Below are 15,199 nucleotides of genomic sequence, written 5' to 3'. Positions count from 1 at the left end.
ATTACAACTGCACCATGTATGGCGCAGACCACATGAAGCGATGGATCCCGCCTGCCTCAAAGGTGTGGTCCAGGGCCCTGGTGTCTCTGTTATGGTCTGGGGTGCATTTTCCTGGTATAAAATGGGCCCCCTAGTTGTTCTGGAAGAGACTTTGAATGGTACGCGGTATGTTGAGCTGCTCGGAGACCATCTCCACCCATTTTTGGCCTTCCAGCGCCCAGACGGTTCTGCGGTGTTTCCAGATGATAACGAGCTGCCACATCGCTCCCACGTCTCCTGGGAATGGTTCCAGGAACATGCAGCGGAGGTCTGAAGGTATGAACCCTATCGAGCATATTTGGGATGTCCTGGAACGCAGGCTCCGTGCCATGGATCCTGTACCCACGAAGAGACCAGGATTGGTGGCCGCTCTGCAAACAATTTTGTGTCAGCTGCGTCCAGAGGACTACCAGGGACTTGTCGACTCACTTCCACGGCATCTCACTGCAGTTTGTAGGGCCAGAGGAGGCCCCACACGCTAATAGGTGACTATCCCATGACATTTGCTAAGTCAGTGTATACTGTACTTCAATAAATATTTATGGGATCAGAACAAGAATAAAGTGTTTCATACTTGCTAGTAAACTAGTCATAAAATAAATTAGAGTTAAGAATGTTTCATTCTAACCATTGCCAGCATACCAGCAATAGAAATATTAGTGCTATAGGAAGAAGAGTATTATGCATACTGCAAACTAGATTATGTTATAAACGAGTAATATAGAATCAGGTAATACATCTCCAAATAATACATCCTCACCGGGCTGTCTGCAGGATCCGAGGTTTACGAGACTGATCCCGGCCGAGGGCGACGGATTTTAAAAGGAGATAAATATCGAGCATGCTTGGAATTTGTTTACTTGAAATTCACATAACTCTTGATTTTCTGAGGAGAGGAATATTGCTAAAAGACCAGAATTTTAGTATTTCAACGTTCCTGTGTGTTCCATAAGACAATACAGACATCAAAAAACACATATTATGCCAATGATACTTGTTTATGGTAAGGCATGTTAGAAATAAAAGTGATCTCCAAGAAATTGTAAACAACAATGGGTAAAATTATACGACACAACACTTCACGTAAATGTAAACTAGTTATTTATCAGTAGAGCTAATATCCCGCTGAATTTCTACTTTATTCACTACATACGATTGCATTAGTTTGCCACAAAAAGCTGATATTAATACAAAAAATTCAGTCATTGAATTACTTGGCTCTGATTGGCCAATTCCACTCCACCATGCCTTTGACTATTCTCTCAGTGCAGCGAACGCTAGCGCAGACTTGATATCATCAGTTTAAACGGCCGAGCTGTCGTTTTAACTAAACGAGTGTCAGAAATTAGTGGAGAAAATGGACGCAGGTTTAAACTAGGTACTAATGTTAAACAGGTTTAATTTATACCAGGTTTAACTTGATTTGGAGAAAATGGCCCATACTGGCACAGAAGCCCAGCAAACGCTTCCCATTCCCATCAGCTCCCATACCTTCCCCACATTTACCAATCACCTTTTCGTATCCTTCAGTTCTATTTCCAACTCTCACATTGAAATCGCTCATTAGCACTATACTATCCTTGCTGTTGACCCTGACTATGATGTCACTCAATGCTTCATAAAACTTGTCAACTTCATCCTCATCTGCACCCTCACATGGTGAATACACTGAGAAAATTCTTGTCCTAATTCCTCCAACTGCCAAATCTACACACATGATTCGCTCATTTACGTACCTAACAGAAACAATGTTGCGTGCAATAGCATTCCTGATAAACAGTCCTACCCCGTAATCTGCCCTTCCCTTTTTAACACATATCTATTACACTTTATAATATCCTACCTCTTCCTCATTATCTCCCCTTACCCGAATATCACTTACTCCTAGTACATCCAGATGCATCCTTATTGCTGACTCAGGAAGTTCTAATTTCTTCCTTCCATAAGCCCCATTAATATTGATAGCTCCCCATCGAATTCCATTTCGTTCGCCAAGTGGTTTCCAAGGAGTCACTCACCTGCCAAATGAGAGTGGGACTCCATTACTCCCACAGGTCCAAGGCTTGCTTAAAATATGCTGAGCTCGGTAAATTCATGAACCAGGATTCTACCATGCTTACACATAGTCCAAGTGAGGATCTCTCCTCTAACGGGTTAGGAACCACAGGTGGATTGTATAGTCCTAGCCACCTGAGCACAAGGAGGGCCATGACTCAGAATATGTCTGAGATGCCCACTCCCATACCACAGCAATTGGTATCCCGACTCTCAGGACCAATTACGAGGCCACTCAGCCGTTGCTTATGGTTCACGAACTAGGACGTGACTACATTAACCCACAGAATTTTGGACAACAATAATAATGATTTTACGTCCTCACCACTTACTTTCACGATTTTCGGAGACACCAGACAGAACATACTATGCGTTAATAAAAAAATATGGAGGCAACAAACTTCCGAAATTAAACATTACGATAATAAAACCCATTACCGCCCCACATGTAGATATACATAAATACGACAAGCTTTCCTGTTAGTTATTTTTATTCCTTCCGTTGTGGAACTTCAATGCTATCTGGGCACTTGGTAGCATACCAAACCTACACAATGTGGTCTCTCTTATTTCAATTACAGCTGTTTAGGTAAATCCTGATGTGATAAATGTAGAGAACAAGCATGAAATATACTTAAAAAAATCCAGGTCTGGCTTTCAATAGCCACAGCTATTCGAAGAATGCTTTCAATCACTACGTATTACATTCAGAAGTACAACTCGTAACATACGCTAGTTATCAGCTTTTTACAGCATGAATTCTGCTACACATACACCAACTGGGAATAACATAGACCATGTCCAGAAACATTTGCGAATAGATTCTCATTGTTTGGACAGTATAGCCGGGAAAGAAACTATTTGTTAAGTTGCAAAAAGACGGATCTCAAATACTTGGATTGCCGTGAAGACGACGTCATTTGGCATGACGACACGCAGGTAGCTGGAAAGTTGGCGGCACAAGATGATGATAATTCAAATGAAAGCAATGATCAGGTTTACTGTGTGGTAGGCCTACTGCTTAACTGGCAGGCACAAAAGACTTCCATTATGTTCTTTTGTATTAATATTGCATAATACTATACGATACCCTTATCCCTTTTCTCTACAGGGTCGAGTATGAAGCGAGACGAATCTTCGCAGTGAGTTTTTACGACCGCATGCCCTTCCTAACGTCAACTTCATCAGAGGAGTTAATGAGATTAAACGAATTACATACAGTAATATAAGCGTAACTAAAACTGACTATATTCAATTTACATGTAAGCCTAAAAGTCATGTGTTCACCATTTATTCTTTTTATTTAGAAATACTGCCTTCCAACAAAAATAGCCAGTTAAACTCAGAATACATTTGTAGGTTTGTTAAAGAATAGTGTTGAATATTAACAAGTACAATTTATTGATCTTTATAGCCTAGAAGTCATGTATTCACTGCACAAAATTTGAGGTTATCGCATATAGGATTCCCCTTTACTTTTTTTTGCTGTAACTGTGGAAAAAAAAGGGGGGGTTTGATACGCGAGCAAATACTGTAATTCTTCTTTTCTTCAAAGGTATGTAATTACCTAAGCCATTATGAACAAGATAACTTATTAGTGTCTCTAGTGCAGGAGTAGCTTGCAGTTCTTAGATATTATGCTTCGGATACTTTTAATGTGATTGTAGGTGACTAAGCTCGTGTACAAGCCAAGTGTTTAGAATTGTGCAAAGAGGTTCCGCTACTTTGCAAAACATTACATTATTTTCCCTGCAGTAAAAGAATGCTCATAAATCATTCAAGATGTTTATCAATTATCACATTGTCCCGGTGTTGTAGGAGCTTTTGATTGAACTCATACACGAATATATTGAATGTTATGATATAACCGTACGTTATTTTATTTTTCAAGCACACCCTCATACATTCAAATTAAATCTATAATAAAGTTTGTCGCATATTCAATTATAACACTTCTATTGCCTGTTACGTAACAAGTTTAAGTCTTCAAAATCTCCACTAATCATAAATTATAACAAAAATCAACCATGTGTGACAAAACACAATTCCAATATTCCGGTCTGGCCATTTTATGTAAAGAAACAAACGATGTTCACTGCCAAACACGTTCAGAAATCTCACAGAAACGTGTTTATTTGTCTTTAACAACTGTTTCAAAACAAATGTTGGAAATGCGTTTGTGAAACAGGGGACTTTTAACTAAAGTGTTAAATTAATAACAATCGCTAGTTAACATTTGTTAACTAAAATGTGACACAGAGGCCAGGTTTCTTCAACCGTTACATACGAGTTACAGCAGAGTGTACTACAACAGGTACATTGAAGATCATTAAAATCGGCCGGATGCAGCGCCTGGCCTTTTCTTGTAACAACCATAAGCAACTGCTGCACTGGAGACACAGATAAGTTTCAATCCGTTGGAAACTCTAAACTATTTTCTATTTCTTCTAGTACCCTGTTCATTATGGCTTTGGAAATTAGATATCATGGCAGAAAACTTTGTTCTGACAACTCTAAAAATAGTTTTTTTCTTAGTATGGGTCGTCATTTGACTTCTTCAGCTTATAAATAGTCTTCATACAGCAGTAAAGCTTCAAACTTACATCATCTATATGCTACCATTTTGAAATTGTAACAGCTGTTAAGAGGTTTAACACAGGGCTGCTGCCATGTTAATTTAACACAAGTATTAACAATTTGTTAGAGTTAACAATTCTTGATGATACGGCCGTTAAATTAGCGTTAAGTCTCCTTAACAGTCTCCTTAACAATTAACATTTGTTGAAGAAACAGGGCCAGAGTTGAAACTGGGCATTAGGTTATTCCATCTGTTGAAACTAATTTATGAATAAATAAATTACAAATTATCTGGAAAAGAAAATATTGTAACAGAAGTATACACCCCCCCCCCAAAAAAAAAGGAAAAACTTAAAAATAGAATGACTCATTTTATTCCTGAGAGAAAATCAATTGCTATCAAATCACAGTCAAAATTATTTAAAAATTCTGTAAGATTATTATTTGGTGAAATTATTTCACTAACTCACCAAATTTATTTTGTTTAATTTTACTTTAACATTTTAAGCAAGCCTCGGACCTATGGAAGTAACAGAGTCCCACTCCCTGGAAACAACTTGGCGAACGAAATGGAATTCGATGGGGAGTTTTCAATATTAATAGGGCTTATGGAAGAAAGAAAGTAGAACTGGCTGAGTCAACTAAGAGGATGAATCTGGATGTGTTAGGTGTAAGTGATATTCGGGTAAGGGGAGATAACAAGGAAGAGATAGGAGATTATAAAGTGTACTTGACGGGTGTTAGCAAGGGAAGAGCAGGGTATGGGGTAGGGCTGTTTATCACAAATACCATTGCACGCAACATAGTTTATGTTAGGCACGTAAATGAGTGAATGATGTGGGTAGATTTGTCAGTTGGAGGAATTAGGACGAGAATTGTCTCAGTGTGTTCTCCGTGTGAGTTGTGCAGGTGAGGATGAAGTTGACAAGTGTTATGAAGCATTGAGTGACATCGTTGTCCGGGTCAACAGCAAGGATAGAATAGTGCTAATGGGCGATTTCAATGCGAGAGTTGGAAATAGAACTGAAGGATACGAAAGGGTGATTGGTAAATGTGGGGAAGATACGGAAGCTAATGGGAATGAGAAGCGTTTGTTGGACTTCCGTGCTGGTATGGGTTCAGCAGTTACGAATAAATTCTTCAAGCATAAGGATATTCACCGCTACATGTGAGAGGCTAGGGGTACCAGATCCATAATAAAATATCTTAACCGACTTCGAATTCAGGAAATCTGTTAGGAATGTACGAGTTTTCCGGGGATTTTTCAATGGTACAGATCACTATCTGATCTGTAGTGAACTAAGTATCTCGAGGCTTAGGGTAGAGAAAGTGAAATCTGTCTGCAAACGAATAAGGGTAGAAAATCTCCAGGACGAGGAAATTAGTACATGGATATGATTAGTGAGAAGTTTCGAACAGTAGACAGTAAGCAGGTTCAGGATATAGAAAGTGAATGGGTGGCATACAGGGATGCTGTAGTAGAGACAGCAAGGGAATGCCTAGGAACAACTGTGTGTAAAGATGGGAAAAGGCAAATGATGAAGTGAGAGCAGCCTGTAAACGTAAAAAGAAGGCTTATCAGAAATGGCTCCAAACAAGGACCGAGGCAGACAGGGATTTGTACATAGTTGAAAGAAACAGAGCGAAGCAAATACTTGTTAAATCCAAAAAGAAGTCGTGGGAAGATTTTGGTAATAACCTGGAAAGGCTAGGTCAATCAGCGGGGAAACCTTTCTGGACAGTAATAAAGAATCTTAGGAAGGGAGGGAAAAATGAACTGAACAGTGTTTTGAGTAATTCAAGTGAACTCATAATAGATCCCAGGGAATCACTGGACAGGTGAAAAGAATATTTTGATCATCTTCTCAACATAAAAGGTAATCTTCCTGGTGGTGTTGTGAACAGCTAAGCTCATGGGGGAGGAGGAAAATTATGATGGTGAAATTACGCTTGAGGAAGTGGAAAGGATGGTAAATAAACTCCATTGTCATAAAGCAGCAGGAATAGATGAAATTAGACCTGAAATTGTGAAGTATAGTGGGAAGGCAGGGATGAAATGGCTTCATAGAGTAGTAAGATTATCATGGAGTGTTGGTAAGGTACCTTCAGATTGGACAAAAGCAGTAATTGCACCTATCTATAAGCAAGGGAACAGGAAGGATTGCAACAACTATCAAGGTATCTCATTGATTAGTATACCAGGCAAAGTATTCACTGGCATCCTGGAAGGGAGGGTGCGATAAGGGGTTAGGAATTTGGATGAAAACCAGTGTGGTTTCAGACTACAGAGAGGCTGTCAGGGTCAGATTTTCAGTATGCGCCAGGTAATTTGAAAAATGCGACGAGAGGAATAGCCAGTTATGTTTCGTAGATCTAGAGAAAGCTTATGACAGGGAACCGGGGGAAAAGATGTTTGCCATATTGGGGGACTATGGAATTAAAGGTAGATTATTAAAATCAATCAAAGGCATTTATGTTGACAATTGGGCTTCAGTGAGAATTGATGGTAGAATGAGTTCTTGGTACTTACAGGAGTTAGACAAGGCTATAATCTTTCACCTTTGATGTTCATAGTTTACAGGAATCTTCTGCTGAAAGGTATAAAATGGCAGTGAGTGATTCAGTTAGGTGGAAATGTAGTAAGCAGTCTGGCCTATGCTGACGACTTGGTCTTAATGGCAGATTGTGCCCAAAGCCTGCAGTCTAATACCTTGGAACTTGAAAATAGGTGCACAGAGTATGGTATGAAAGTTAGCCTTTTGAACACTAAATTGATGTCAGTAGGTAAGAAATTCAAAATAACTGAGTGTCAGATTGGTGATACAAAGCTAGAACAGGTCGATAATTTCAAGTAGAGGTGAATAGAACAGGATAGGTTACCTAGGAGAAAAATGGACTGTGTTATGGAGTGTAAGAGAAGTAGAGGTAGACCAAGACAACGATGGTTAAACTCAGTTTCTAACGATTTAAATATAAGAGGTATAGAACTAAATGAGGCCACAGCACTAGTTGCAAATAGAGGATTGTGGCAACGTTTAATTAATTCACAGAGGCTTGCAGACTGAACGCTGAAAGGCATAACAGTCTATAATGTATGTATGTTTGCATGTATGTTACTTTAATATTGAATGGTTAGTAGTCCAAACAAATCTCAATTTAAATACTATTTTACCAACCTCTACTGCGACTATTAAACATGATTTTGACTAACTTTAAATTACCTTAATTTACATTTTAATTTCTTAATTGTTAAATAAAATTTTAATGAAAATTATTTGTTTTAACTGATCAAGAGGCAACCGTGGTGGTGGTGGTGTTGTTCCACGATGTTGATTTATTCTTGCTTTCTTCTTACAGGCAGAAGCGGCAGATCACATACATCTACAATGTGAACAATATTCTTCAGTGCACAACCTGTCAATACTGTATCTCTTCAAAACAAAAAGTTATCAGCAGTCATGACAGAAACAGAAATGATACTGTGCAGTAGTCACTGTGGTTAAACAAATAAACAAACACACACACACACACAATTGCTGGGAAAAGGAGTGCCAGCAATATATTTAAGCTCTCCTAAATACTAGTCAAGTGTGATGGGATTTGAATATACAACGTAATTAATTAATGAAATACAAATGGAACATGCACAACTAGCAGAATGTTATGTAACATACCTTAAAAGCACTTTTATCTGGCAGTTCAACAGTTGCACAGCCGCAAAATTTTCCATTGGCGGCAGTTATGAAGGATACAGATTTGACAGCAACTTTTTGTTCGAAGTGTTTTTTCACATCCTCTTCTGAAACACTGAAAAAGAATAGAATAAAACAACCTGCATGATCTATCATTCAGAAATAGAAACTCCTGATAAGTCTTCGTCCAAATCTAACATTTTGTAGTTCAAATTTTCATTTAAAGCTCCTTTCCATTAATCAAATAAGGTAAGACTACATAGAAAAGCACTCTCAGCATTACAAGTTACAAAAAATGCCAAAGTTTAACTTAGATATGTTTTAAAGGCAGTAGTAAAAATCCAGGCTTGTGATTATGGCACATAGTAACAAGGCAAGTGCTGAAATAATAGCAAAAGCGTCCAATGAAATTTTAAACTGTGAAGAACCTACGGAACTTAAAAATAAAAAAACACACACACACACACAAAAAAAAAACAAAAAAAAAAAAACCAACAGTTCAAGAAGTGGAAGCAACACTCGAGGAGTTGAAAAATTACTCTTGCTTACCTACCGTATTCTGTACATAGATTGAGGGAGACCCGTCTTCATTCCTGTCCTCCGTTACAAGTCTAATTATCTCCCTCAAACTTGTTATCTCTTCCCTGATATTAATTTGTTCCACTCACACCCACAGTCCTTACACCTGTCTCTCTCAACCATTCTTTTGTCTCTTCATAGAAATGTGAAATAATATGGATATGTCAACAGAAATGATGATGATGCTTGTTGTTTTAAGGGGCCTAACATCAAAGGTCAACAGCCCCAACAGAAATGAGGTAGTGTATTCTATGAATAGAAGTATGTATATAACTCAGCGGGAGGAAATAATGTATACTACAAAAAGATTTCACGACGATATTGCAATTAGGAAACCAACTGATAGAAGAGAGGTGCTCAGCTGGGCGCCCACTGAGACTAGCCCAGTGCGGCCGGGCAGACGTGACTTAAATGAGGGCAACTTACGTAGAAAGCATACATCACAGTGAAGCGAAAGAGCACACACTCTTTGGAGGGAAAGGAACACTGACGTTTAATTGTCATTACAAAGCTCTCCTCCCCCACTCAGAGAAATACGGACTGGGCTACAGCATTTTAAAAGAAGAAAAACAGCTATAATCGCAAGAAAACCGACCCTTTCTAGATATTCTGGTTTGATTTATACTGCGCTCGGTATAAGCAGTCAGTTTTACAGGATTTCAGCATACAAGCTACGATTTACAATTCCTTGGATGGGAATGACAGTATTTCCATTTCTTAAACAGAACATTCCTGATATTAATTCAGCATAAATTAATGTAATATATTTACATAATTTAACAAGTTTACAGTTTGATTTTGCACAGTTGTGTAGTATTGTTTGAATTTCCCTGTTCACTGAATTTGAATATAGTATTTAAAACTTATCAGGCGTCCAATGATAATAGCTAGCCTCTAAATGGCGGGGAATTTTCATCACGAGTGGGGACAGAGATAATTACTATCGAAGATTAAAGTACAACAACAATGTAAATGTATCTGCCAAATAGATATACAGTATTCCCTCAAATAAGTAACATAACTGATGTTATTCCCGGTAAGCATGATTGGATTGTTGATGAGTTTAAGCAACCACAAGCCACAGCTTTTCCACTTTAACTCTGTATTATATTAGAAATGCTCCTAAAGCACCTCTCAAAATTTAATAGTGAAATTGTAATTCATTACGTACATCACAAAAATATTCCAAGGTTGTAGGCCTCTTTATTGTAACGGGTCAAAATACATAAACTGCAATGAACATAAATAACTTATTTCTTACAGCGTAAATTGAAAGTGACGTGGATTTCCACACGCATTCTTTCATTATTTTGTGCGTCTATTTCAAACTTGTGTATCGCCACAGTGATTGAGAGTGACTGGGAGAACTTCGCCAACCTTCACGGCTTATGACATAACCACTTATCGCCCATCATCTCCTGCCTGGCCTCCCTCTTACAGTGCAGGGCACCCACTCGACTAAATGCCCAGCATGAGCACCTCTGTGATAGAATAGCTACACTACCTTTATTATGAGTATTATAGACCATTCCAGATGAAAATGTTCCTCTAAACACGTGTCCAATTTGCGGTGTGTGTATAGTACACATTAACAAAAGAGAGAAATTGGTCACAAGCTCTGCAGACAAGACCAAGTTTTTGCAGAAATGTAGAAATATACTAGTGACACTGTTCAGACCTTTGGATAACAGAAAAATTCCTTGAACACTGGCCCATGACTCTAATCTCCACAAAAAAGGAGATAAGAGTAATTCAGATAACTAGAGAGGTATATCCCTCATGGACTGCACATACAAGATTATTTCTAGAATCAAATATGGTAGGATTAAAGAACTACTCAAAACTGGAAAACTCAAGAACTTCACGGAAAAATTATTAAATAGAACATTTTCTTTAGCTGTGCTACAGGAAATCTTAAACACAACAGAAGAACCATTTGATTCTCAAGGATACAGAATTTACAACGGGAAACCTGGACAAAGGGTCATGAGATAATGCCCCAATTTAGAAAAGGGTTTATAGTAAGTGTAAAAATAATAGATTCTCTAATTGATTTTCAAGCCATCTCACTAAGAATCACAACTTTAATCTTAAAAACAAAAAACAAACTTTATACCATCATAAATGCCCATTCCCCTAAAATTTTCTAACAAAGTCCACGAAAGAAGTGAAAAGATATTGAAATCTCCTTGGACAAATGATAAACCAAGTAAATAAAAACAATGTTAAGATCCTATTAGGGGACTTCAATGCCTAGCTAGGAAGAAAAAATAATACCAAGATATAATCGAGAAACAGTTTCCACATTAAACATACCAATTGATCTCTGCAGAGAGTACAACCTAATCCCCAAATCCACGTACTTCAAAAGAAGATCAAACAAACTTGGAAATATCTAATTTGGAGAAAATGGAAATAGCAGCTGGATCACATACGCATGGACAAATCCTTTCACCGAGAAATCTACAATGTTAAAGTATTAAGAGGAATAGATACTGGTTCAGACCAATATATAGTTGTTCATGCTTGCACCAAAGATTCTGGAAGTTTGAGACATGATATAGGCTTTTGGCCTTACGCCATGTCAAGAAAACAAGGTGAAACTCCTTACATTTCGCACAGAACTTTGCTCTGAGTCTTCGGAAGACTTTCACAATAATGAGGGTTTGAATTTAAGAATGCTCTACCGTTGGAGCTGTAGAGCAACGCTCATTCGTCACCAGGTGGCTCGCTGTATGCTGGCACAGCGCTCCAAGCGGGAGATGACAACATTAAGGTCCAATTAAGACGTTCTCTCACACTGTGTGTGCGTGAGAAGTAACAGACTGGACATCACATGAATCAGGGATGAATATGGTAGAAGAAATAAATAGAAACTAATAGAATAAAATGCAACGAAAGACACCAGGAAAGAATAGAACAGACCTGAAGAATGGAAAGAAAGTATGTGGAGAAAACGGAGAGAGATCCAGATTAAGGTGGTTGGAAATGATCAAAAATAGTATTAGAAGAAACCTGGATTGGAACACAGTTTAGGAGGAACAATGGTGGTGGGATAGAGGTAGATGGACAAGTGCCTTAAACATCCTATCCCAGCTCAGCGGGAGCTGGATGAAGGAATTTGATGACTATGATTTAATCACTTACCTACAATCTTGCATTCAACTACCAGATGAAACAATCTATATACTGTATTTGCTAGCATATAACTCACACTTTTTTGAGGAAAAGTATGAATGAATATTTTCAGTGCATGATACAGACCTATAAATATACTGTCAATAGTAGTCAAGGGACTCGAACTCATTGTGCATAATCAAATCACCAACTATCTCAACGACCACGACATATTAGACCCACACCAGTCAGGTTTCCGACGCAATCACAGTACATGTATTGCCTTACTAAGCGTGACTGACGATATAAGACAGGCTATTGATGAGCAAAAACTGACTATCCTAGTATTATTGGACTTCAGCAAGGCATTTGACTCTGAAGACCATGAATTGCTCCTACCCAAACTTTATCACATAGGTAGGGACCTGAAAAAATCGCATTTGCGATAAATACAAATTTTTGAATCTTGTACTGAATCTAAGCCTACGGTTATTCTAATGTGGAATAAAATCATTTTTATGCATGAAAACAGAAGTGCGACAAAATGCGAACTGTGACCCAAAATGCGAAATTAGTATAAATATGCGATTTTGGTGCAAATTCTGCAAAAATGTGCCATTTTACTGGCAAAAACGACATATTTCGGCAAAATCCTCAGAAATACTCAAAATATGATGCATAAATCTTTCGACAGTTCCGATCGATGAAGAAAAGTAGCCGATCGATTGCTGCTTGCTGACTTTAATCGATATTTACAATGGGAATAGTAAGGGGAATAAGATCTGTATAGATTATTATCAAAATGTAAATCAAGTGTCACCGAAAAAACGAGATAGGCGCAGCGTTGTTTTCCTGTTGTTCAAAATTGAATGTAGTGAAGAGTAAAAAGTCGAGCGATTGTTTAGGTTATGGGGCGCACGACAAAAACTGCGCACAAAAGGGCTAAGCAATATGCAAAGGATGGTTTATATGCCACAGATTCAGCGAAAGTGTTTTGCAAGTATTGTAATTGCCGAGTTGGGTGGGGAAAAAAAGGATAGCATTGTGAAACATGTTAAATATGAAAAACACGTGGGTAAGCAACGCGATAACGAAAGTTAAATCCCTGCTGCTAGTACGTCTCAAAGAAAGCAATTTTCTGTGCTTACACAGTTAGATAGTTGTAAAAGACGAAAAATGTCCAGAGATAACTTCTCGAAACGCACAGTTGAAGTATTTGCCAAAGCAAATATACTTCTAGAAAAGCTGGAAAGCAAAGAGCTAAGAGCCTGGATTACTAAGTTTTCAAATGAAGAGCTGCCATGTGTAAGAACTCTACGTGAAGTATATTTACCGGGTAAGTTTTGATTTCATTGATCGGGTACGCTTTAGGTATTACGACATCGAAACCACGCCCAAAATTGGATACCGAATTTGAGTGTGATTTTCATATCGACGTATCTTACCCGTACCCAATTCATCCAGTAATTTTAAATTATTTTGTTATAATTTGAGGTCGTTCTTCCTTTCTAGAAGTTGCGTCTGAGCACCAGAAAAGAACAACAGAGGATCTAGTGGGGAAGAACATCAACATACTCTGTGATAAAACTACAGATAGAATGGGCCGTTGTGTTTTTATCATCATATTCCAAGTCCCAGCTGGATTGAAAAGAGAGCCGCACGTTGTTTCTGTAAACTATCTTGATGCAGGAAATGCTACAAACTGCTCTTGTGCTGTTTTAGAAGCTCTCATATGATGCAGTTAAAGTGTTTGTTAGTGACAGTGCCCCGTACATGACCCGGTGTTATGAAATATTAAGTGTGGTCATAGGGGATCATTTAATGCATGTACAGTGCTGGACACATAAGATCAGCTTGGTTGCATATAGTTGGGTTGCAGTGATGACCGATTTAAATCATGTGGTTGCAATGGTAAAGTCAGCATTTTTGAACACAAGAAAGCAAAAACATAATTATATACAATTCTTAACATCGAAGTATGGTGCTTCAAAGGAAGCAAAGCTTTTTCCTGTACCTGTCACAATCCGATGGAATAGCTGGTTTCAGGCTGTCTTCTACATGAGTGCTTACTTTACTGGTGTTGTTATATTTTTCAAGATGTCTGACATGAAAGACATCAACAACTGTGGTATTAAGTACCTGACTGATCTGAGTGACCGAGTAGTGAATAGGCTTCACTCCCACATGGTTATTGTCACAGATCATGCAGCTGGATTGGTTAACCTCCTTACTGAACTTGAAGGGTCTCTGTATCCTACCTCTCATCTCCTTTACCCCAAACTGCATAACCGTGACGCAGTTTTACCTTCATTTGTGAGGGGAATTTTTCTGCAACAACTAATGATACTTTGATTAAGCTCACTCCTCTACAGCAGGCTGCATGTAGAGACAAACTTGTCAAAGCTGCTCATTCTTCACAGTGCAAGCTAGCCACATTGAAAGCTAAAGACCCCAACCATAAGCATTTTGTGTCAATTTCTCAAGCTTTGTATCCAAGAAATATAATTTTGAATAACACTGATAAATTAGATGAGCTTGAGGAATTGTTTGGAGTAACAGATCTCTCACGAAACGATATCCGATCTGGTTACTGTTCTCTGAAACATGCAATTCAAACGCAGATGAAAGAAAGTGAAAAATGTGATGTCATGCTTGCATTAGCTGCAGTTCAGACAGAGTTCAGCATATTTGCTAAATACTGTCTTGAGCTGTTGTGGACCCCAACGAACAATGTAGATAGCGAGCACGTGTTGTCTCATTACAACACAGTTGTTACAGGCAGACGGTGCAATTTGAAAAAATGCAATGCCGAAGTACTGACAATGCTTTCGTTTGAACAATGAATTTGTATTGTGTGTGAACCAAGGACAATAATTGCACTTCATAAACTTGGAATCGTTAAAATTAATAATACCATGCGATTATTTTAACTTTGTAAATAGATGCTAATTTTGGAAAAAATAGATGCTAATTTTGAAACAAATAGATGCTAATTTTTCAGGTCCCTACACATAGGGTTCTCCTACAGTACTCAGATGGTTGCGAGCTTATTTACACGAACGTCAACAACGTGTCATCAATCAAGGTACATTTTCTTCATGGCAATATGTGAAAAGAGGGTCCCACAAGGGTCAACCCTT

At 38.2% G+C, this 15,199-nt stretch overlaps 1 protein-coding gene across 1 annotated transcript in view; it reads right to left on the bottom strand.

The window, feature by feature from the left end:
- The window catches only part of LOC136874793 (uncharacterized), a 311,583-nt gene that overhangs the window by 244,009 nt on the left and 52,375 nt on the right, over nucleotides 1–15,199 (bottom strand). The window contains exon 3 of the mRNA XM_067148465.2: nucleotides 8,346–8,478. Coding sequence (XP_067004566.1) covers nucleotides 8,346–8,478 — 133 coding nt within the window. The remainder of the gene's footprint in view (nucleotides 1–8,345; nucleotides 8,479–15,199) is intronic.

This window comes from Anabrus simplex, chromosome 5 (assembly GCF_040414725.1).
Source record: "Anabrus simplex isolate iqAnaSimp1 chromosome 5, ASM4041472v1, whole genome shotgun sequence".
Lineage (NCBI taxonomy): Eukaryota > Metazoa > Arthropoda > Insecta > Orthoptera > Tettigoniidae > Anabrus > Anabrus simplex.
This window is presented reverse-complemented; position numbering and strand designations above follow the sequence as displayed.